Source organism: Labrus mixtus, chromosome 20 (assembly GCF_963584025.1).
Source record: "Labrus mixtus chromosome 20, fLabMix1.1, whole genome shotgun sequence".
Taxonomy (NCBI): Eukaryota; Metazoa; Chordata; class Actinopteri; order Labriformes; family Labridae; genus Labrus; species Labrus mixtus.
Genome location: NC_083631.1, coordinates 16,631,245 through 16,655,496, shown reverse-complemented (window position 1 = coordinate 16,655,496; position 24,252 = coordinate 16,631,245). Strand labels below are relative to the sequence as shown.

The window sequence follows — 24,252 nt, the reverse complement described above, 5'->3', positions numbered from 1 at the left end:
CTCCTTCTTTGACCTTAGAGGACGTGTAAGGACAGCATACGGACTCACACACAATGTGATCTCTATGTATATATTGAGGCACAGAGAGTTTCTGTTAAAACAGACCACAGTGAAACTGCCATCCAGATGCGTCTCCACACACCATGATCCCTCTGTTCACACCGTTAAGTGGCTAAATGAGCCAAGTCTCCAACGCCTTTGTCCAAACCTCTGATAACAAGATGCTTGGTCTATAACATCTCGTCTCATTCAAATCAACACTTTCCTTATGGATAAGATGTTTTCCTCAATAGGGACCTCTGAAAAATGCAGACGGATAAATGTTTAGAGGTGACTCATGGGTGGATGAGTCACGAGTCAGACGTGGGTTATATTATTGTCTTATGCTCAGTACCACCAGGGAAGTCGATGTGGTGGTCTGCAAATGTGACACCAGTTTTCCTCAGGTAGCATAAAAACAGCGGACTCCGTTCACCTTCAAATGTGGTTCTTGAGCCAGACGTTTGCATTGAGTGCTGCTGTTTCTAAGGTCAGGACGTAAACTTACACAGGAGACCTCCCACACTATAGGATATGAGCATGATCCCACTATGGACCAATGCTTCTGTTACACAGGCTCAGCAGACTGTAGTCACACACTGATTTATCCCAAAGTGCCCTTTGACAGATGGCAGGTTGTTTCAGTTCACATTACAATGGTCTCCTGTAGAAAACCAGACACACTGCTAGAAAATAAGGTTTTAATTACAATAAGATGGCAACCTTAAGGCTTATTTCTACAGCACAAGTGTGTGTTTCCACATTTAACATTAATTGTTGCATACACACACACACAATATAAACCCAAGTAATGTAATGTTTACTCTGCAATTTGTGGCACAGTTTTTTCTTTACAGGGCCATTCACGCTACACAAACACATTCTGTTTGCTTGCTTTTTTTAAAAAATTATTTCCCCCACCTTGTTTTCAGAAGGTGTAATGTTTACTCCGCAAGGAAAAACAGGTGTTTTGTTAACAATCTTTGACGCAGGTGAATTGGTTTGCAGAAGCAATGAGTTCAACCAACTCTCGAAACCCAATTTCCTGAAAAAAGTCATTTTTTGTGTGTGTTTACTGTATTGGGCAAGGAAAGCAATTATGTCTGTGTTGTTCAAGGCTGTTCAGGTATAATTTATGTGTGTGTGTGTGTGTGTGTGTGTGTGTGTGTGCATGTGTGCAAAATGTCATCTTACTTTTTTCTGCTGCTAATTGTCGTACCTGTTTTTTCTCCACCCGGACGTAAATATAATCATAGAAAAAACGCTTTTGCATGTGTCTGAAGACCTTCTCCTGTTGTGGAAAACATCCTGATTGTTTCCATAACTGCTCAGGGAACCGCTCTGCCGCACCACGGCGCCCTAAATCGAATGGTGCACTCATTGGAGCATATAGTAAAAGATCAACTTTATCTTCTGTTATCGCAACATTAGCTCCTATACGTCCTATTTTCTATGTACAAAGCGGCAAGCACAGAAGTCGTGTGAATCTTCAGATGCAGGTGAAAATACATCATCTGAGTTGCCTTGTGTGTTTCTATTCACTGCTAATGGAACTGGACCAAGCCGGGCCCTTTGACTTTGCCCTGTTTAGACAGCGTGTGTGTGTGTGTGTGTGTGTGTGTGTGTGTGTGTGTGTGTGTGTGTGTGTGCAGAGGGCAGGACCGGGCAGTGGGAGTGTATCAAAGTGAATACCATATATAAGACATTGGGGTGGTCATCTTGCTGAAAGAATCAATCTTAAAGCTCATCTGTTCATCAGTTGATCTCTTTGCTAAGGTTTTTTTTTTTTTGTCGCAGGTCTCCTTCACCATGACCATGGGTCACACTCTGCTCCAGACCTCTCTGGTTCTCTGGTTGGCTCAGCAAACTCTGCAAGGCGGTAAGATACAGATTACATCACAGTCTGTGATTACACATGACAAAAATACAGGACGGTATTTGTGAACTAAGATAACAAAATATACTTAAGTTGTTTTTTTTTAGATTGTCTTAATTGTGGCAGCTGTACCTCAGTGGTAGAGTCGGTCGTGACTCAACATGGCAAGTTGAGGGTTCGATCCCCCAGATCCTGCAGTCACATGTGGAAAGTTTCTTTGGGCAACACTGAACCCCCAAATTGCACCCGCTGCTAAGCCAGTGGTGTGTGAATGTGTGTGAATGGAATATTTCTTCAGACAGCAGCCTCTGCCATCAGTGAGTGAATGTGGTGAGAATAGATGAATGTGACATGTAGTGTAAAAAAGTAACGGGTTTTATTTGAGACTAGAAAGGCACCATACAAGTCCATCTATGAATTAAATATCATGTCAGCAAAAACCTGTCATGAGGATCATGTTTATTTTGTGCTCTTGCCAAATCACATTCTATTTTCTTTGCTGTTGTCTTCTATACATTTTGTAAAAGTATTACTTATCATTTTACAGTATATATTAGTGACTATATTGATCCATTTCAGTTTAGTGGGAATATAATATAAAGTGAAATGAAAATGACTTGCCAATTTTTAACCTCACCAAAAATGTAAATCACAGTCTTATAATTCCTGCAAATTTATTTTTTGTTAATTGTAATGGTTATATTTGCAAACAAACAGATAGCATTATCAAGGTTAATGTCTCTTTTCATTATGAGTAACACCTTCACATCACATAGTGCATATATTGTATGGACCTGCACTGCCTCACTCTCATTTACTTGTTACATCTCGTGTCTGTGAGACTGAGAGAGAAAGACTCTGTTCCCTCCCCTCCTACAATCATCCTGCCAAGTCACTGTGGTTTTGATTATCTAATACCTTTGAATCAAAGGATTAGATGAAAAGATGGCAGAAGTTGGTAAAATCTCACGACCCAATGTGGGAAAAAAAAAAAAAAATACAGGCTCCAAGCTGTCGCTCCAATTTGGCTGATCCTGTGTTTTACATCAATGGATATGTGTTCCTCTCTACTTCTGTTGTCTGGTCAGGTGTCAGTATTCATGAGACACTAAAGTGGAAGTAATAGCCAACTGTAGGCCTGTTGCTGTCATCTACAGTTCATATCTCTTTCAATATTTCCTGATTATATTTGAGGAGGTCAGTTCAAAACATTTCATTTTGTGACAACAATTAAGCCAGTAAACAGGAAGTTAATTTTAATATCAATGTACCCCATCTACTCCTTCAGCCAAAATGTAGCCTATACATTTTAAAGGCACAGAAGTTAAATATTTAGTCACATTTACTCACGTTATTGTTAATATTGTTATTGTTATCATTTCTATAAAACGAATGCACAGTAAAAACACACATCATAGCTGGTGATTTTATCTGCAGTTGGTGCAGTTTTCTTGTTCTTTTCTTATTTTTTTACAGGCCTACTTCTTAATGTGTCAGACATTATTGTCCTTCTAAAAAAAAAATGCCAGAAACAAGTAGACCACAATTATTCTTGATAAAGTTATTACCATTTTTTTCCACAGGGGTTAAACCTCAACCACAAACTGTGTCCTGGGGGAGAGTGTTGCCAGTGAGAGGTAACTCACAACGGTTATTTATTTATTTATTTATTTACTCTATTTTTTTACTTAGTTTGAATAAGGGTTGTATGACCGTGAAATGTATAATTTAAAGTTATATTAGCTAGCGAACATGGATCGCCATTTTTGTTTTTAAAGTTCCTCCTCTCTGGGTTTTGTTTTCTTCAGGTGTTGGCATTGGAGTAAAACCTGGAGGTAAGTAGTTTCTTAACACGTCAACAAAAGACCAAATTGTTATTTAGTTTAAGAGCTTATAATTAAACGTAAAAATAGGCTAGTATTAATAAAAAATAATAACACCTTCACCGACTGAGTCATAAGTTTGTGCCTTAATATTTACAGTCTGGTTTGTGCACAGATTTATCATAAAACATGTATGTGTCGTTCAGAAGACAGTTTAAGTGTTAGGCTTATTACATTTATTATTTCCATTGGCTAAGCTTTATAAAACAATATTTTTTAACACATCAAATTTACAACATGTAGGCTAGTTTAAGTTTATTAACACATTTTAACACACATGCAAGTGCGTCAAGTGAGCGCACTGCTCAGGTTTACAAATTGCACTACAACCCTGGATATAGCCTACATAAATGTCAAAGCACTTCTGGATGTTCTAGTAGTAATGGATCATAATACACAACATACATTTCTTGCTCCGACTTATACATACATATAGCCTTTACTTCGAGAGACAGTGAAGGAGACATACTCAAAACGACCTAATTAAAACTGTCACAGCTACAGGGTTATGATAAATGTGGTTAAAACTAAAATAAAATCAAGAATGAAATCATAAAACAAACTATAATTAAAGCATTTACAATGTAAGAAATCCTTTGACCAAACATAGTGAAAGGCAGAGACTTCAGGTTAAGGCTAAGAATTGTTACACATCCATTGGGTCTCGAGTGGTTAATACAATATCTGACTCTTTCTTTTTCCACGTTTCTCAGTTGCAGGTGCCCTTGGAGCACTGGGAAGCCGATATGGCAGCAAAGCAATGAAGACTGGACGTATGTTTAACTTCTGCTTAACATACTGTGTAGGGCATTGTGCACATTCATTTTCGATATGTTTAATCTGTGTTTTTCCTTTTTTTCATATTTTAGTTGGACGTTATTCAGGGGCTCAGCTTGGTGCTGGTAAGTTTTCTTAAACACACATTTATATAATGCCTGTTTCGTGGCACAGATAAATTAACACAGTTATGAAGGACCTTTCCTCATTTGAAAAAAAGGGATTTTCTTTCTATCCTTGAGGGGAAATGCAAAGTAAGAGAACACTTTCTGTATTGATGCAGAGAAATAATGTCTCATTAAAGTTGGATTAATGCTACTGAATGATTATCCTTTTTTTCTGTTTGTAGTACTCGCCGCCATTATTAAATGTGTTCTTTTTATTGTTTCACACAGGAGGTTACAGATCTCTTGGATTGGGAGGTAGGGCCGGCCTGAGGCAAGGTGGATATGGAACTCCGGGGGCCTATGGTACATAACCACTTATCAAACAGCTTTTTAAAAATCTCTGTTTCATTGCTTTGATAGAATATTGATTTGATGTATATATTAATAAAGCTTAAATTATTTATATAATATTTTTCTTGTTATTTCAGGTGCAAATCTGGGTGCTGGAATGCCTTTGGGGGCTGGACTAACTAATGGACTGGGACTGGGTTTGGGCCAGGGAGGAAAGCGTGGTGAGGGAGATATAATACATGTTGTTATAAAACTGTTATAAGGAGACAAGAATAAAGATGAATAGAATATAAATGAACTTAAAAGTAACTGTGTTTATTTTCCAGTTTACGGTGCTGGTCTTGGTACTCACCCAGGTGAGTAATTATCAAAAATGAATTATTTTAGAATTTAAATTATTCATTTTTTAATTTTTTTAGCAAATAAAAAAATACAGATTGAAATACAAATCATCATCAAATCATTCCCCTCCTTGTTTGTTTAATAAATTTTAGCTAAGTGGTACTCTTTCATTGTCTCTGAACATGATCTATGGGGCAGACTATCATAGCTAATAAATCATGCATCCCTTTAAAACAGAGAAAACCTGAGGATCAAGTGATGTAATCAGAGTGCATGTCAAGATTTATAGATGTGCTTGATGTCCATTGAACTTGGCTTTTTGTTTTCTTGCCAGGATACGGGCCTTTAGCCGGCATTGCTTATCCTGGAGCCCGGCCCGGTAAGTGATGAATCAGGTCTAACCATAAAACCCCCTGCTACTTCTTCTTCTACGCTAGAGTGATTGTTTTTATTTTATTTCTCACAGCTCTCCACAAAAAGTCAGTCAGGGTTAAGAATCAGATTAAACTGATCCCAAAAAAAAAAAAGAGAATATAATTATCAGATTTGATCAATGCCTCCACGTGCGTCTTTGCAAAAGCCTGAAGACGACCGCAGGCCTCTCCAGGATTACTGTTGTCATGAGTGTCGGTTTACTTGTTGAAGGACACTAATGACAGTTCCACTATCTGCCGTCATTAGGAGCTGGACTTGGGTATCACACTGGACACAAGGCTAAAGAGCAAAAACCTGGTAAAACCATCACAACCTCAACCTAGTGCTGTTGTGTTTGTTAGTCTGTGTTCTGTGTTGTTTGTCTGTAACCTCTGTGAAACTGGGGTAACAGATGTTGCGTTCATGTGAGCTTTGGTTTGCATGAAATCACATCTATCTTATTGTCGTCTCCTCTGTTTTGCTGTTTTTCTCACTGGGTTCATGTGGCCCATAGTAATTTGGTTTCAGTGTGGATGTTGGAGTTTAAAAAAAAATGAAATGATGAGGGAAAGTGCACTGAAAACTTGGAAGTACTTCTATCAGCTGGCAAATGTTTTTTTTTTCTCTTTGAAACGTTTGCTGTGCACTGTGTCGGTGTCTGCTTTCATATCCCATTAGTGTTTACTAAACTTTGTTTATCAGTTGTCTTTGTCACACACTGATGCTCTCTGAGTCAGGGAGTGTCTTTGTCTTGTTCCTATGTGTTTCATGGTATTTCAACAATTTAGGCTGACTGCATTTTGTTGTCATGTCATGCTTTATCTGTTGATGCCATCACTCTGACTCTGCTGTGTGTGTCGTCCAAAGAATGGCCATGGTTGTATGTCGTCTCTTTGTTGACTCGCTTCTTTATTATGGTGATGATTGAGTCCTTTGAAACTGGACTACTATCAGACCATAATGGATTTTGTCCAATTCCGTTTGGTCTTGAATTACCCCCGTTGTGGATGATGTGTTATATTGCATATTGAATGCTTCAATACACACATCAACTGAAATACAAAACAGTGAATATTTTTTTTTGCCACTGACCACCAAAGTGTGCATTTGAGCCTCCAAGAAGTCATGAATACTTGATGATATTTCTCTGCCAGGTGTGTCTACAGCAGACTTGGGTGGACCTGAGATGGCAAATCTGGGCCAAGCTGTTCAAGAGCTGAAGAGAGAAAAAAGCAGTCACTTGTATGGACAAAGAGACACGACTGGCGGACTTGAAACGCCCAGTATGGGGAGAGGCAACATACTCGGTCCCACTGCTCTTGACACTGGCTTTAGACAGGTCAAAAGCCTTGATCCGATGGTTAAGTCATCAAGTCTTAGACCATTGACACCCTTTGACAAACAAAGAAAACTTCTGGCACAAGGAGGCGAAAGTTATGATCCTATGCTTTTAGAAAGAAGGAGTGCAGCAAACCATGGAGCCACACTTGCCGCCCGAAGTGTAAGACAGCAACTTCCACTTGTTCAAGCCAATATCCGAACTCAGGGTTCGCCTCAGGTACAGCATACAGGAGAATACGATTCATTAATCCATCCAAATCAGCGACGCCCAAACTGTGGACCAACTAGAGATTCATCAGGTGTTCTGGACATTAAGCGCCGTGAGCTTCTTGGGTCAGAAAGGCAGAGGACTCCGAGTTTATTTCCCAGGATTCACGCTGATAAGGACAGCAAACACCTTGGACACACAATTCAACAAGCACGAGGCGAAATAAATTATGGACTGCCTCTCCCACAAATTCAAGATGTCCGAAGTGGTATATACTCACTATCACACGGTCAGGCAACAGGAAGCCATTTATCTGCCGTAGCAGATGGGCAGGCTGTCAAAGACCTTGGGCCTTCCCAGAAGACGAAAGGGCCTAGGATTCATGGGAGCATTGCTGTAGAAAACCTTAGTCCTGGTTCCGTTAATCTTCAGGTACAAGGAGCGAGGAACCAAGGACCTGTGAGTGGAAGTGAAATCCAAAGTTTAGGCATTACCTCAATAGAAAGGCAAGAAGGTGAAGGTGTAACTGTTGATGGTCAGGAACAAATACCCTTTTCTCATACTGACCATGATGTCACAAAGTCAAAAGCTCTCAGCATCCCAGGACAGACTGGGAGGCGTAACCAGGCAACAAGTAAGAGTGTTTTTTATTTTATTTATCTTGATTTACCAAGAACTCCTTTTTAGGTGACTGTTATCTTTAGAAAGTGGCATATCTCATAATCTTTCCTGTGATTTATGCTCTTTTTTTCTAACTTTTGATAAGCCATTTTCAAACTGATGAAAAACATGTCTTCTGCCGGATGGAAGCTGCCTTCATTATCACCTCATTTACATTGATTCACTTTCTGTTTCTCTGGCGTTTGGTGGAAGAAAATAGAGTATTCAAAGAAGTGGCATTCTCGTTAGTTTGTATTTTGAAGCTCAGACTTTGGTGTTTTGGCTGTTGCCATCTTGTTTTCTTGGAGCAACATTTAGAGAAACAAACCTTTGTTTGTTCCGGGCTGAAAACATCTTTATTCTGCTGTTAAGTTTGGCATTTCAATGCAACTCAATGTGAATCCACTCGCTTCAGAGGCCAGCTTCACGTGGCTGGTGAAGGTACTACACTTTTGATAGTGTTGTCTCCATCTTTCTAGCCCAGGAGGTTACGGCTTGGGTGAATGCAACAAAGACAACGCTGAAGTGCTATCTGACCACCCAAACCTTTGTCTCTCTTGTCATCAGTCCATATGAGTCGTCAAGGTGTTGTGACGGTAGCTTTAGCGTTGGCGCCCAGCTAGATAAAAAATGTTGAACTCAGAGTATCTAAAGCTTCTTCTTCTGCTGGTATGTTTGTCTGGTATGTCAAAGAGCTCCAGTTTTTATTAGTTTTTTTTTTCACATTACCACATTAATGGATGTGTTTATTATTGGTTGACTTTTAAGATTTGTAATAATCAGTTAATATGTGATTAGCTCATATCTGATGTGGAAAGTCTGTGTGTGGTGAATAGGGACCATTTCCAATGCTCTTTGCTCATAATGATTATAAATTATACATCAGGAAGCTTTAGCTCATTGCCCACAGCTGCTGTCATGTTGTCCTGTATAAATATAGTGTCACCTTAATATCTTCATTTGTTTGTGCCTCGAGGTTTGTTGTCTTAGTTTGTTGTGTTTAGTAAGTGCTCCTGTTGTGCTTGGGGCTGTTAGAGTAAACCAACAGTAAACTGTCACCTGCATGTCCCTGTGTGTCTGTACCATTGCTTGTATAATATTATTTGGCTAAACAAACTTTTATTGCATTGAACATTTTGGACTCACATTCAGTACAGACGTTCTTTACAGGAAGATGAAAAAAAAAAAATAGAGGTTTAATGAGATAAGGCGGTGTAAAATAAGAAGAAATACGTGTTTGAAGTTGTAAGGAGATGCTAAAAAAAGATTCAGCCTCCGGTGCTGTGGTTCTTAGGATTCAGTCCGGGAGCGCCATTGTCCAGTAAAAGAGGTTGTTAAAAACCATCCAACCCTGGCAAAGATGCAGGAATCCATTATGTGTGTGTGTTTATTTTTGTTCACCCGTCAGCTGCACATGTTACATATTGAATTAAAAGCCCGCGTGTCCTCTGTATATGGAAACAGCTGAATAAGGCGGGGTTATTATGTCTGAGTTTTATCATGTGTTTAAAGTATGATTCAACCGTCAACTAAATGTAATGCTGATTCATGGATACCCGTGCGTTTCCCCTTTAATTATTGACACTATTGTTTGATATATTTTATAAGGGTATCGTGAGCATTTATCCCCCGGCATTGACTGTGTTCATTTCCTCCACAGGTTACATGGGTGGAGCAGGAAACTATGGGGGCCACGGGGGCTATGGGGCAGGTAAAGTTGGGCACTAACACACAAAATTAACACAATCAACTGACTAAATAGTGATAAGATAAGTATATTTTGTACATAATTAAAGCTATGTATAGAGTTGAGATTACAGTTATAACATTTAAAAGCTTATAGGCCTGTGGATCGACAGTTTAATTTTGCGCCCTGATGACTCATGATACAGATGTAAATTTGGTACGAGCAGCTGGAGAAGCTGATGTAGATTGACGCTAGCTGTTATTTAGTATTTCTACGCTTCTTCTTACAGGTTTGGGACAGGGCGCATACCTCGGTGCAACTGGCAAACTTGGAGGTAAGATGCAGATATTGATGTATTCTTATTTTCTTTGTTTAGATTTAGGGCTTCATTGATTCATCACTTTATTCCAAAAATATTTCAGCTGCTGCTGCTCTTGGACAGGGTGGATATCCCCATGGTGCTGCAGGGATATCACCTGGTGAGGCTGTAAAAATAATTATACCGCCAGACTCTTCTCTGGAGCGTTTCCAATCACACTTTTTAATGGGCTCATTGTTATGGCCTCCACAAATATAACAACTCTATGCAAATGTAGTTGCTTATTTAAAAACACAGACTTGAAGAAAATGAAGATTTTTTTTATCTGCCTGAATGCATTTTCCTGAATGCAAAGCCAAATTTTGTTCCCTTTTTTTTTTTCTAGTTGATAACTGACAATACGAACCAATCTAGTAGCTTCAAAAAGTAGAAGAGAACTTATCCTCAGAGCAACAAAATGTTTTCTTTGAATCTTTCCATTAACCGTTTAAGTTCTATTTTGGCTTTTTTTTTTTGGTAACAAAATAAGAGAGAATATGAAAGTTTGTGTCATATATAACGTTTGTTGAATGTGTGTTATTTCAGGCTATGGTGAGGGAGCAACTGGTTACCTGGGTGCTATGGCAGGCAATGGCTACGGTAAGTGTAAACCCATGAGTACATGCACAGGGAAATTCAAGTGATACAAGTCAAACTTAACACTTTAAGGGTAGCATAGGAGACAATAAAAAATAAAAAATACACTTTTAGAAATCTAATCTAAAACCTTGAAGCTTGAGTTCAGCTTGCTTGGAGCGAGGGTCATTCTTCATTTAGTTTGGTGTCAGAGGGAATCAGAATCAAAGACGAGCCGGTCCTTTATGTTGAGCGACGTTCTTTGTTCTCTCCTAACTGCAGGTGGAGATGCTGCAAAGGCGATGTCTGCAGGTATTTCACATGCATGCAAACGACTATCTTTTTAAATGTGCTTTCCTGTGGTACTGGTCACAAGCATACATCCGTTACGTCACAAACATTGTTTACTTGTTTAGTTTAACTCTATATGTTTAATGCTTAAACATGCAGCATCTTCTCTCAACAGGTTATGGGAATGGTTACAGCGATGGTTACGGGGCTGGTGAGTATTCATGAAACAACAAGAGGGGGGTTTGAGAGAACTCAGACTTCTTTAACTGACCGCAGCACAGAGACACATTGATAATGCTAATTAGAACTATGTTTCAGGGCTTGGTTACCCTGCAGAGTTAGCTGATGGTGCAGGACACAAAGCAAGAAAGAGTGAAGGTAAAACATTTGAGGAGCTATAACTAGGGCTGCATAATTTGGCACAAATTATTTTTGCAATTCTAAAACTAAAAATCATTGGGATATGAATTTATATTTGTAGGAATGATCACATATTTATTTTCACAGAAAGAAAAGCTCTTAGAATCATGATTCTGTGTCCCTAGCGTTTGTGCAGCCCTTGTTATAACCTGCTCAAATCCATAACAGGTGATTGCACTAACCCGTAGAAGCATTAACCTGTGATGGTTTACAGCTGAAATAAGAGGCCATCAAGGGAACACACAACCAGTAATGAACATGTCCAGTGTGGTCTTCTATCCACTGGGTGTAGCTATTGTCTCTTATCAATAGAAGCTTAACAGTTGAACCGCGCGTGTTCTGACTTCTTGCTCCTGTAGATGCTTTTCACACAGTTTATTTTCGTAAATGAGTTGGCCTTTCCTGACCTGCATGTTTGTGTTTTTCTGACTTTTCCCAGCCCTCAGCACAGGCGGCTACGCTGGGCAGGTCCAGGGGGCGTATGGTAAGAGGTTTAAGGGTGGAGCAGCATCGCAGATTACACTGTGTGTTCCTCTGGCTGCCAAAAAACCGCTACTGATAAACCAACACATGGAAATACTGCAAGCAAGTGGGAATGCCTCCACCAAGGCTGCACAATCTGATTCATGTATCAACACAAAAAATGTCACATTGTCAGGCTTTCTAACGGTTGAAGTTTGTTCCCACTAACATGGAAGGAGAGCTCTTATCAGGACAAAAATGTAGTATAAAATGGCAGCTAAAAACATGTAAAACACATTTCATTCACAAGTCGGAGGGAACACATCATCCTTCTGTATGAATATATTTTCTGTGATGCTCTTAAGCTAGTTACTGAAGCCCCTCTTCTCTTCTCTCAGGAGCGCTCGGTGCAGGCCTGGAATCCCCTGGTGGCAAATATGGTGAGCCTGCTGACACCACCTCATCTTTTTCCGCCTCGCTATTAGTCAAGCTTCTGTCAATGTGGCTTTTCATGAGGGTCAGACTTGAAGAAATGTGGATTGCAGAGAGTGTGCAGATGAGAGAGGTTGAAATAGATCAGAGATATGAGTCACTTTGTTTTATCCTTCTTTTTTTTTTTTTCCCTTCTGCAGTAGGAGGAGCTGCTCAGGTTCCTTACGCGAATGCTCCAGTGATCCCTACTGGACTGGAGGGTGAGACCTTCGCCTATGCTCATAGACAATTTTGTTACCTTTGATGATCTATGAAGTGTGTGATCACATAGCTTTAAGGGCCAAGAGAGGTCCAGACATCTGTGGTTACTGAACAGTGGATGTAGCAGCTCGTGTACACCACTACAGGACTACTCATGTGCTGTCTTATGTGCGCACGGGATCGTACATTGTAACGAGGCTTGCGCACTTTTACTGCACGCCATTAGCCGAGGTTCTCTATAACTGCATAAGCACTAATAGACTCAAGATGGATTCGCTTCAGAAACGTCTTTACCCCTCTCTGCTGTCATATCCAGAGGCTTTTTTAAAATCAGCAGGGATAAGTGTCTAATACTCATTAGCATGTTCAAAGTGTTTTCAATGACATACCACACTGTGGAGAAAATTGGGGGACAGTTTACGGTTACCAGCATCACCACCGCCTGGATCGGAGGTGTGGGTACTGCCATGCGTGTACTACCTGTACTACCAAGAGCTGTTCATCGTATGACTGCACCGTAACCATGACGTCCAAACTGTGACAGTTCGAGACATGTACAAATGCTGTTACACTCCTAAAAACAGATGCGCCAACATACCAAAGTTAACTCATTTTTTTCCACTTGATCCTCAAGTGTTTGCACTGAAACGTTGGTGTGTATCATTTACATTTAGTGTAAGATGACATTTAATCCTTAATTTATTGATGAAGTGCCTCGATGTGTTCTAATGAAAAAGACATTCAACAAACCCAGACATAGGCACCTGCATGTAAAAAAGAATTCGACTCCAACAATGAAATACAGAAACTCACACTTTTCTCACTTTGGATGCCACAAACAATCATCTTGTGTGAGATTTTCACGGCCTCTCAGTTTCCAGAAACGTTCATGCTTAACACACTTGTCCCCTCAGCTGATGGCGGCTACCCATATCCTGCTCAGCAGCTGGCCCTGGGTGCAGAAGGTGCAAAAACCGCCAACAAATTTGGTGAGAATGCATGTCTGTGAGCTGAACACTGTGAGAAACCATTTGTGTTAAAAAAAACTTCTATTGGTTGTTTTTTCCGAAGGGGGGTTGTTGGCTATGTTTTTTTTTACCGGTTATTATTTGGCTGGAAACCACAATCAGGCCATCGTGAGAACAAATGACTGATCTTGAATAGAAACTGAGTGATAACAGACCAGATTACCCACAAACTGGATCGTTTTTGTCCCCTACCTTTGTCTTTAAAAGTCTTGTATTCTGATAAAAGCCCACCTATGCGAAGAGGCTCTGCAGTGTGTAAATGTGTGTTATGTTTCTGCGTGTACACTATTTCTATCATGACTTGTCATTGTCACCTCATCAATTCATCTCCATCTTTAATGTTGTTTCAGGGACTGGTGCAGGGTTCGGAGCTCAGCAAACAGGTGAATTTTCATGCACTAACCCAGAGACACATGTACATCTATGTTTCAGCCTCAACTGTTGCCTTTTTACTCTTTTAAACACAACACATGAAAAACCTCTATCAACCTCCCTGAGTAAATTCTTATATTTTTAAAGATCATTATATTTGAAGTGTATTATATTACATTTTATAGTGTGACTATGATAGATATTGTACACAAGTTTAAATTCATATTTTATTATGTTAACAGCATACTCTGTCACTTCTATAATATTTTGCGATAGATGCTGCACAGGTTTTTATATCATTATATTTATGTATTCTTATATTGTGCATTTTAATCCATCTATTGTTCTAGACGTTTTTTCATATATATTTATACATTTAAAAAAATGTATCTCTCTTTCAAATGTTTGACAAGGTTACCGCGCACAGCTAGGAGCAACTCAAGATGCCTTGGGTAAGCAATTTTTTTTCTTTTACAGTTTTTAATTTTACTTTTAACAACCAAATGTTTGTCTGAGTGAATTGAAACAAAGGAGCTAAAGATTTATTTGAAAAATGAACTCAACAACTGTCTCTACACATGTCGACGTAGGGAGTTGGCTGAGTCCAACTACAGGATCTTTGACCAAACCTTTTCTTGTTAGGTTTTATTTAGCAGTCAAACCTCTTTCTTAATGCTGTGTATTTATTCTTTAGCACATCTATTATTACATGAACCTAACAATGATTGGGTTTGATGCTTTTACAGGAGATCAAACTGGCAAATATGGAGGAGTGGATGGTGCGCTTGGCAACGGATACAAAGGTGAGAATGAGGGAACGGTTGACACTTAGTGCTTCTTAGGTCAAGCTTAAACTGAGATTGTTTAAGTTCACCTCCTTGTGTCATGTGTGCCCCTATTCAACAGTATATGCCAACAAAAAAGCACAAAATATCTGATTCTTTTTTTCAGCTAAGTGTAATATGTGTGCCCATGACAACCAATAATGTCTTAACATCCACCAATCTATCATCTTATAGCTGCTCAGCGCTAAGATTAATCAGTAAGCCATCTAGCAACAGAGTGTCAAAAGAGGTGTGGCACCTAAAACCTCATTGTTTAAAAAAATACTGAGGGGCATAAATGTGTCTGTGACAGCCACAGATCATGTAAACACCATTTAACGGTTGATCAGTACTGCTTCAGCAACAACGTGGAGCATAGATGGGCTAAGCCTCTTTCTCCCTGAGGGGGCAGACACAACTTTATTTATCACTTTTCCACTTTCAAATACAATTCTTCCCGGCATTATTTCAATGCCCGTCTATCCTGAGCGCCTCGTTTAAGCTCAAATCACCAGAAATGCTGACTCAACATCATCAAACTTTTTACAACCCCACCAAAGAAGTTCTTAGATTTTCAAATCAAATCCATTTTGACGTTACTTTTATTCCTTATTTAAAGAGCTTCTCTCATTTCATGAAAAGTATAAAATGTCTGAGTTTGTTATGAGTGACATATAGTATTGTGTTATGTCGGCAGCACTGCACAGACTTTGCTGCAGTCTTGTGCATGTCATCAACCAGTAAAAATATTTATTTCCTTAATCATTATCTTTGCTCTCCACCCCCTGCCCTCTTTGTCTTTGTCTTCAACCAGGCTAATTCAATTGACCTGAACTTCTTCAAGTGGATCAAGTCCATAATGTGTTCAGTGTTGTGTGTTTTTTAAAGCGTTTTTTTTGTGTTTCACTCCAATTCATCCTGTTGTGCTGTCTGTTGTCTTTTGTTTAATCTTTCTTAGATCTTTTTTTTTTTCGTTCTCTGTAAGTGGACATGTGTTACCCATATCTGTTTGTCTTTGTCCAAAACACATTATTACCCCACCATAGATGAGCATAAATAAAATTGTCTCTATGTTTTGAAATGATTATTGAAATGATATCACTGTTTGAATCCAATAGATTATATGTCAAATGCTGAATTAAAGTCTGTTAATAAAAAGATGTTACATAATACTTTTTACTTGCACGAAGCTCCTTTTAAAAAGCATCAGCATAGCCTCATCCGTTGACAGGAAGTTTTACCACTTCCTTTCTCATGTCAGGCAACGGCACTACAAACACAAACTTCATATCAACACTAACAGTAACAACACAATACATAACACAATGAACAGTAAAGATAATATTTTATTAAGCAATATGGTTAGGAAACATCAAACACACTACATGATGTTTGTATTGACAGTACAAGTAGACAATGTTACAAAGTGACTGAACAACACAAAACATCTGAAGCATTTACACACACTTTAAATATATGCCAAGAAAAACGATTGATATCACGATAAGAAAGTTTATTATTACATTCTACATAAATCAAGCCATCATTTGAAGACTGAAAGAACCTTCACATTATGAACTGCACATGCTTTGCTATAACTGGCTAAATAGAGAATGACAAGTTTTTTTTTTTTGCCACTGCTTTTATTCCGGCTGTATGTGTGATTTAAACATTTGAGCACATTAAAGTCATCTAAATCTTTTGCTCAAGAACAAAAATAATTAATTTTGTCGAAACTGTTAAATGCTACAAATACATACTAAAACCAAACTTAATAATAGAAATCCAAATGCAGAAGGATTTTGTCTTACACAACTGGGTTAAGCTTCATCAAGATGCTAGCAAATGCTCAAACACACACACACACACATTGTTCTCTATGTGCAGGATGGATTCAGTTACAGGTATGGGTTTCGCTTGAAAACAGCCCATCAATACACATACAGAGTTATTTTTCTGTGTACGCATCCCAGGCCTTTTAACTGTCGGCGCTGTGGCTTTGGTTTCTCTGTGAGCTTGATTTGTCCACGAACACACCCTTCTCCAACAAAATGGCCTCTGGAACAGGGTGGGAATGACGAGAAACATACAACTTCTGCAGACTTTGACTCATGGGGGACGGTTTGTAGTCGGTGCATAAATCTCCAGTCAGACTCGGCGCGCATGTTATCTCCCATTTAAAGAAGAGTCGTCCGTGCTGCAGGGTGCAAAGATCCTCCTTAACCCCTGCGGACAGAGCGTGCTCACACTGTCCCAACAGATCATCGTCCCAGTTGTTGTCCTGGTCCCACACTTCAAATCTCACTTTACCGCCTTCTGACAAATCCTGGGCACCAAGGTCAACAATCATGGCCCAGTGTGGGTTGTTGTTGTTTTGAATGACAGGAGAACGCCGGACCATTTGCCCATTGAAGGAAACCTTAACGTAGCCATCTGTTGCCGTTGAGTGGTCTCCCCATAGACCTGAAGCCCGTTGCACAGTTATGATTATCCGCGCCATGCCCTTACGGGTCGGGCAGCAGTCTTGGTTTACAGCCGGGTCATTGTGACATTGGCAGACACAGGAATCCTTCGCGTCACTCTTGATCCCCGCCTGACAGCGCTCACTGCAGTTCTTCCACAAGCCTCTCTCCAGGATGTAATGGCTGATAGCGGAGCGCAGGTTCTTCCGGACAGGGGTGTTTCTAGGCAATAATTCATGAAGGGAATCAAGGGAGTATGAGATTATGTCTGGATTCTGTGGTATTGTGTTCAGCCATTCCTTGTAGGCAGATGGATCTTTGTCAGCAGAAAAGAGTAAGTCTGGCTCTGTCGTATGGCCACCCTTTATCTCTGTGAACCTGTAGAGGAGAGAGTTTGCTTAGGGAACTGAACCAATTTGTTTTTTAGGGAAGGACATTTGTTTATATAGTTAACAAAGTGTGCAGTTGAATAAAAAATGATATGAGAAAAATGTTCTTTACCTGTCATTGTAGAGGCTGGAGAAAGATTTCTGGTTTTCCATCTTGTCAACGTCGGACTTGCAATGTTTTGATTGAGCACTTATCGTAGCTTTGATGCTGGCAGATGCCTCTACCTCCAGGCACATGCTAACCTCCTCCAAGCTAAGGCCCTGAAGGCTGGCCTGGCACTGCCTGACGCTGGTCACAGTTTGAACACTTCCTCCCAGTTTCACCTGGAAAAGTTAATTGAAGCACAAAATGTATTTACTGTGATTTTTCAATTGTAAGAATATTAATAATAATTATTTTATTTTAGACTATGTCATAATGTTTGTCCACCTTGGTGATGTAATGGGTGCCAAAGTTGTCTATCAGTTTGTAAAATCGTTGCTTGTATTCAGGGCTGTAGACTTTTGGGAGATCCTTCACTGCTTGTCGAAATTCTCTGTGCAACTTCGGAGTGCCGGACACCCTGTAGCTGATTACAGCAAGACACGAGACATGATTTCACAAAAGAGATCAGAATGCAACACGTCTGTTGCAATGATCATTTTTTTCCGGACACTTGGAAACATGCAGTAAGTAAACTTTCAACCCAGTTCTCTTCTTCTTACCTGTAGTACTCACACGCCATGCCCTGGCTTGTGAAGCCGAATTTGTCATTCTTAGTTTTTTGCATGGAGTATTCGGCTACTTTGGAATTGGTGCCAGCAAGCATCACTGAGCCACTTTTTTCACCCACAGTAAGATCTAGATTGGCCTGCCAGTTGTTTTCAACAGAAGACGTGCTGGAACTGACCAGAGACTCACTGGATCTGTGGAGCTTACTGACCACTTTGCTGTTGCAGGACTGCATTGCTCGCCAGTCTACCACTGCCATGGGCAGCTTTTGCAGTTTGTCTTCCAGAAAGGTGTTCCTACACAGAGTGCATGTCTTGTCCTTGTGTTTCCACAGATTCATGTCGATCACAAAGGCCCCTTTACGTTCCATTTTGGTAATGTCGAAGCCTTCGCCTGCCAAATTGGTACCTGGAGCAAATTCTGCATCTAGGCACTGTTTTGGTGACCCCTTTATGCAGGACTGATTTGTCGACTGAGGGAGAGACAGCAGGAGGAGGGCAAAGATGCACATTTTCAACCGACACATGTTGCTTTGAGGTTTGGTAACGGATGGTTTATCCTGAAAGAGACATTGTATTTAAACAGACAAAGTTAGTGAAGCAGATAGTTAGTTAACTCCTTATTCTTTTTCATTAATCATCTAATTAAATGTACAATTTCCCTTTGGGTAAGTCAGCTTTCTGCTGAGGAAAGTGTCAGACATACTTTCAGGGATCTGATAATGCCATAGTCAAGTTATTCTTTAATCTTTAGCTTGGATGTTTGGGCACCATGTACACCTTTGAATCACCCTATCCTTGAACAGCGTGTTCATAACGGCTCACAATGTCAGATAATAAAACACCATTAAGCTCATTGAGCTCACCATTGAGTCCTGACCAATCAACTCCCTTCAAGTCTTTTAACCATTTTGCATATTGGTGTCGATTTACCTCAAAAGAGATTAACGGTCCCTTTGTGCCACCTCATTTAAGGACTCCACACAGAGAGTTAAAGAAGGCCAACGCCCTGACCTGATTTTTTTTAGTGGAAGCACAAATAGCGGTCTTCACCTCCACAACTTGAAGTCACCACATCGCTTTGCTGGGGCCCCCTCACTATCTCACACTTTTCTTCAGGGGGATCCCCTGGTTTCTCAATGAATTGTATTTCAACACTGTGTAAACTTTTTTATTTACAAGAAATCTTTGCAGGACACCTTTATAAATGTATTACTTTAGTAATGTAGATTACTGGATGGACAAAACCAGTATAGACTAGAGATAAATGACAATAGGACCAAAACCCTAGTGTTTGCTCAAGATGTCATTTTAAGTACATTTTTCACACAAGGAAATATTTTGCAAAAATAAAACCTTGTTGGTCTGCTTTAGATCAGGACACTGTTTTACATGTTTCTATCTCCTTGAATATTTATTGCTGTAACTTTTTCTGAGCTATCCCTGTCCAGCCTGGGGTTTCTGAAAAAGTTTTCACTCACACCAAGTGGGGTCATCTTGACTTTGAAAACTCACCCAAGACTATTTATTGCTTTTTAAGCACTGCATGGATTTGCACAGGTTAACATCTCGGTTCTCCTTACCCTCTTCTCCAACATGTAACTTCTCAAATGCTCTTGTCCATTGCGCCTCTCCATTGTACACTATTAGTCAAAATCCAAAGGAGATAAAAGTGTCCATCTTTGACTGGAACATTTTAGATGTTGGTCTCAAGTTCCCTTCATCCTTTGACTTTTTTAAAATCCTGCCTTAAGCTCTTCCTTTTTTTCTGCTCATTTTGAGTCTGTACAATTGTCACAACTACTCTTTGCTTTGATCAACATTTATTGTCTTGACACGAACTTGACTTACAGTATACAAGCATTCTATTTTAAAACTACTGCAGTAATATATGGCAGGCCTAATTAGAAGATAACTTGCTGATTCATCTGTGAAATAGTGAAACAGGCTGCTAACTTGCCAGACATTGTAACACATGATACAACAATTCTATTAAAAAAAAATGAAACAATAATTAATTATAACCACTTTAGTGTAGACTCACCTTTGTCTTGCCTGTTCATGCAGCATTTGTGAAACTGACTGTGAGTATGAATATAAGTGGTTTGTGTTATATGGTCATAAAAGCAGGGCTGGGGGTGGTGAGGTGGCGGTGGTCTTATAAAAAGCAGAGGAAAAGATGCTGTCAGACAGTTTCGCAGAGCTGAACAGATCGAGTCTGAGGGAGGAGTTTGTCGTCTGTAGACAAACTCATACATGTAGTGGCAACATAAAAGTCAGTCTAGATTTCCAGTCAGCAGCAAACCAAAGACCACAAACCTGTCATTTCTCTGAAGTGGTGATGGGCTTTGGCCATACTTAGTGAGAAAAGGAAGTTGTCACACTCTAAGTACCAATTTCCTAATTTCAGCTCAGGGAAAAAGTACATTGATTGTTGCATAGCAATAAGATAGGATAAAATGTAATGAACCTAGTGGTAAAATTTGACAGTTTCAGCAGTAAGCAACAAAAAATGAAATACACACACAACCAATAGATTTGTTGTTATATGAAAACTTTTATTAAAGAACATAAAGGTAAATCACAGATTTATATTTTTATATCAGCATCAAGTAGGTAAGATATTGAACAACTTATTTGTAAAAAATATGAGTAATATGTTTTAGAAACCGTACTCAAATATCCCGTAAAGAATCAAAAGGTTAACAGTTTGATTTAAAGAAAAGAAACACATTTGTAAGGCGCTGGTTTAGATCATTGGTTAAATTGCACGTCCCGTGTACAGAGGGCTATAGCCTTTGAAGCGGCGGCTGTGGGTTCGACTTCAACCCTCAGCCATTTGCTGCATCTCTTTCCCCGCTCAGATCACTGTTCTGACTCTATCCAATGTCCTGTCCTCTCAAAAGACGGCATTAAAAGCCAAAAAGCGAATCACAACAAAACAGCTTTGTACATGTTTTAAATGCCCGTATAAAGGCGAGAAAATACAAAAAAAAAAAGGCCTGTAAGAGATATGGCAAAAACAATAAATTGCTGGTAAAAGCTACATTAAGTCAGAGTCATGATAGAGATTTTTGAATTAGAAGTTAACATATGAGATGAGCAAATAAAAGCATTTTTTTTTATATTCAGTTGCAGACACGTTGTCAACGATAGTTTATGAATCTCTCTCTTACTCCTCTATCGCTTATCTTTTTCGTTGGTATTAAAGATAGGCATAAGTAAGGCCAAACGCACGTTTTATATTACATCAACCTTTTGAAACGCTGCACTAAGACTCTGGTTGCTCTTGGAGATTGTTTTGTCCAGGAACACGCCCATCTCTAACAGAATGGCCTTTGGAACAGGGTGGGCATGACGGGACACGTACAGCCTCTTCAAATGTTCACTCATAGGTGATGGTTTGTAGTCCATGCATAAAGCACCAGACAGACTTGGAGCACATTTGACCTCCCATTTAAAAAAGAGCTGACCATGGTTCAGGTTGCAAAGATCCTCCTTAACTCCTGCGGACAGAGCTTGCTCACATTGTCCCAACGGATCATCGTCCCAGTTGTTGTCCTGATCCCACACTTGAAATGTCACTTTATTTCCCGATGACAAATCCTGGGCCTGAAGGGGGACGATCATGGCCCAGCGTGGGTTGTTGTTGTTATGAATGACAGGAGAACGCTGGACCATCACCTTGTTGACAAACACTTTCACATAGCCATCTGTGGATGTGAAGTAGTCTCCCCAAAGACCAGAGGCTCGCTGTACAGTAATGATGACCTGCGCCGTGCCCTTACGGGTCGGGCAGCAGTCTTGGTTTACAGCCGGGTCATTGTGACATTGGCAGACACAGGAATCCCTTGAGTCACTCCTCCTGCCTGCCTGACAGCGTTCACTGCAGTTCTTCCACAAGCCTTTCTCCAGGATGTAATGGCCTATTGCAGAGCGCAAGTTTAACCGCACAGAGTTGTTGTTGATGGGTAGTAACTCGTGCAGGGAGTCAAGGGAGTATGAGATTATGTTGGGAGTCTTTGGTATGGTATTAAGCCATTCCTTGTAGGCAGATGGATCTTTGTCAGCAGAAAAGAGTAAGTCTGGCTCTGTCGTATGGCCACCCTTTATCTCTGTGAACCTGTAGAGAAGAGTTGTTTCAACATCTGAACCAGGGCATACATTTGGACAATACTCTCTAAAAGTCGAAGGCACATCAGGGTTGAACTTCAATACCATCAAAAGCAAAAAAAATTAGTTTGGACTTAGCCATGCAAGAAAGTTAAGGCTTACACCATTGTTGCGCACGGAGAGTGGTTCTTTGATTTGGAGGAATATTTGAATATGTGACATAAGTCGGTAAACACAGTTGCCTTTCATGTTAAGAACAGGCAGTAAGAAGTGCAAATGAATAGACAATGTAACACATGTGAAAAGACTATGTCCCACACCTGTCGTTGAAGAGGCTGGAGAAGGCGGACTTGGTGTCCATCTTGTCAGTGTCCTTTTTGCAGTGTTTTGATTTAGTTGAAACTGTAACATGGAAGGTAGCTGACGCTTCAGCTCCCAGGCACATACTAACCTCCTCCACACTAAGACCCTTTAGGCTGGCCTCGCACTGCCTGATGCTGGTTACAGATTGAACACTTCCTCCCAGTTTTACCTGGAAATGATGTAAACACATTACGCAAAAAACTATTTTGATTTTTAATTTAAGAAATGCTAGAAATGGAAATGTGTCGTCATTGTGGTTCACCTTGGTGATGTAATGTGTGCCAAAAGTGTCAATCAGTTTGTAATATTGTTGCTTTTGCTCAGAGCTGTACGTCTTGGGGAGATCTTTCACTGCTTTGTGAAATTCTCTGTGCAACTTGGGACTCCCAGACAGTCTGTAGCTGTTAAGAGAGACAACACAAATGACAGACCAGTATGAAACCAATATAAAACAGTATTGTAATCCAGCACTCAAGTAAATTTGTTGTCTTGATCAGGTACTTCTTTATCTCCTTACCTGTAGTACTCACACTCCATGCCCTGGCTTGTGAAGCTGAATTTGTCATTCTTAGTTTTTTCCATGGAGTAATCAGCCAGTTTAGAATTTGTACCAGCAAGCATCAGGGAGGCGCCTTTATTCCCTAATTTAAGATCTAGATTGGTCTGCCAGTTGTTTTCAACAGAAGACGTGCTGGAACCGACCAGAGACTCACTGGATCTGTGGAGCTTACTGACCACTTTGCTGTTGCAGGACTGCATTGCTCTCCAGTCTACCACTGCCATGGGCAGCTTTTGCAGTTTGTCTTCCAGAAAGGTGTTCCTACACAGAGTGCATGTCTTGTCCTTGTGTTTCCACAGATTCATGTCGATCACAAAGGCCCCTTTACGTTCCATTTTGGTAATGTCGAAGCCTTCGCCTGCCAAATTGGTACCTGGAGCAAATTCTGCATCTAGGCACTGTTTTGGTGACCCCTTTATGCAGGACTGATTTGTCGACTGAGGGAGAGACAGCAGGAGGAGGGCAAAGATGCACATTTTCAACCGACACATGTTGCTTTGAGGTTTGGTGATGGATGCAAACCGATGGTTTATTCTGAATAAGAAACATAATAGTGCTAGTTTATTCAATATTTACAACATATTTAGTCACATTAGTATAAAACTCATAGCACCGTTGCTCTTACAAAGTCATCCACATGACTTTTGGATTTTAGTTGGTTTACTAAAGAAGATATTTTGCCTTTAAAAATAAATTCCTTTTTACACTGTTTAACACGATGTAACATGATTTTTTTTTAAGACAGTGTAAATTGATTCATTAACAAGAACAATAGTGACAGTATTACTAGAAGTTGTAATAGGAAAAGACTCACCTCTATCTTGTGTGTTCATGCTGCATGCATTAATGAAAGTGTGCAAAAAATGTAGTCAGTTGGTTTTAAAGGCAACCGAGGGACATAATGGGGGGTGTGTGGGGGGGGTGTGGGGGGGGGGGGGGGGGATGT

The 24,252-nt window shown here is 39.9% G+C and overlaps 3 protein-coding genes across 7 annotated transcripts; 1 reads left to right on the top strand and 2 right to left on the bottom strand.

Annotated features, from left to right (window-relative positions):
• Nucleotides 1-1,753: 1,753 nt before the first annotated feature.
• LOC132954543 (uncharacterized) lies at nucleotides 1,754-15,867 on the top strand. Of its 4 annotated transcripts, XM_061027115.1 has the most exons (25): nucleotides 1,754-1,918; nucleotides 3,499-3,552; nucleotides 3,724-3,750; nucleotides 4,512-4,571; nucleotides 4,668-4,700; nucleotides 4,971-5,045; nucleotides 5,171-5,254; nucleotides 5,360-5,389; nucleotides 5,710-5,754; nucleotides 6,057-6,107; nucleotides 6,944-7,972; nucleotides 9,659-9,709; nucleotides 9,975-10,019; nucleotides 10,108-10,164; nucleotides 10,590-10,643; nucleotides 10,902-10,931; nucleotides 11,086-11,121; nucleotides 11,229-11,288; nucleotides 11,770-11,814; nucleotides 12,191-12,232; nucleotides 12,425-12,484; nucleotides 13,400-13,474; nucleotides 13,864-13,896; nucleotides 14,299-14,337; nucleotides 14,632-15,867. In XM_061027115.1, the coding sequence occupies exons 1-25, from the start codon at nucleotides 1,849-1,851 to the stop codon at nucleotides 14,715-14,717; spliced, it is 2,271 nt and encodes a 756-aa protein (XP_060883098.1). In that variant the 5' UTR covers nucleotides 1,754-1,848; the 3' UTR covers nucleotides 14,718-15,867. The 4 variants fall into 4 exon arrangements, with proteins under 4 accessions (XP_060883098.1, XP_060883100.1, XP_060883099.1 ...); XM_061027117.1 differs by lacking the exon at nucleotides 6,944-7,972; XM_061027116.1 differs by lacking the exon at nucleotides 11,229-11,288.
• Nucleotides 15,868-16,037: 170 nt separating this feature from the next.
• Nucleotides 16,038-20,437, bottom strand: LOC132954545 (perforin-1-like). Its single transcript, XM_061027121.1, has 5 exons — nucleotides 20,316-20,437; nucleotides 18,266-18,831; nucleotides 17,991-18,129; nucleotides 17,673-17,884; nucleotides 16,038-17,549 (listed from the first exon to the last, which is right to left on the bottom strand). The coding sequence occupies exons 2-5, from the start codon at nucleotides 18,796-18,798 to the stop codon at nucleotides 16,688-16,690; spliced, it is 1,746 nt and encodes a 581-aa protein (XP_060883104.1). The 5' UTR covers nucleotides 18,799-18,831; nucleotides 20,316-20,437; the 3' UTR covers nucleotides 16,038-16,687.
• A 371-nt stretch (nucleotides 20,438-20,808) lies between these two features.
• Nucleotides 20,809-24,201, bottom strand: LOC132954544 (perforin-1-like). Of its 2 annotated transcripts, XM_061027120.1 has the most exons (5): nucleotides 24,121-24,201; nucleotides 23,265-23,840; nucleotides 23,010-23,148; nucleotides 22,705-22,916; nucleotides 20,809-22,394 (listed from the first exon to the last, which is right to left on the bottom strand). In XM_061027120.1, the coding sequence occupies exons 2-5, from the start codon at nucleotides 23,795-23,797 to the stop codon at nucleotides 21,512-21,514; spliced, it is 1,767 nt and encodes a 588-aa protein (XP_060883103.1). In that variant the 5' UTR covers nucleotides 23,798-23,840; nucleotides 24,121-24,201; the 3' UTR covers nucleotides 20,809-21,511. The 2 variants fall into 2 exon arrangements, with proteins under 2 accessions (XP_060883103.1, XP_060883102.1); XM_061027119.1 differs by lacking the exon at nucleotides 24,121-24,201 and having other exon boundaries at nucleotides 23,265-24,100.
• Nucleotides 24,202-24,252: the final 51 nt, after the last annotated feature.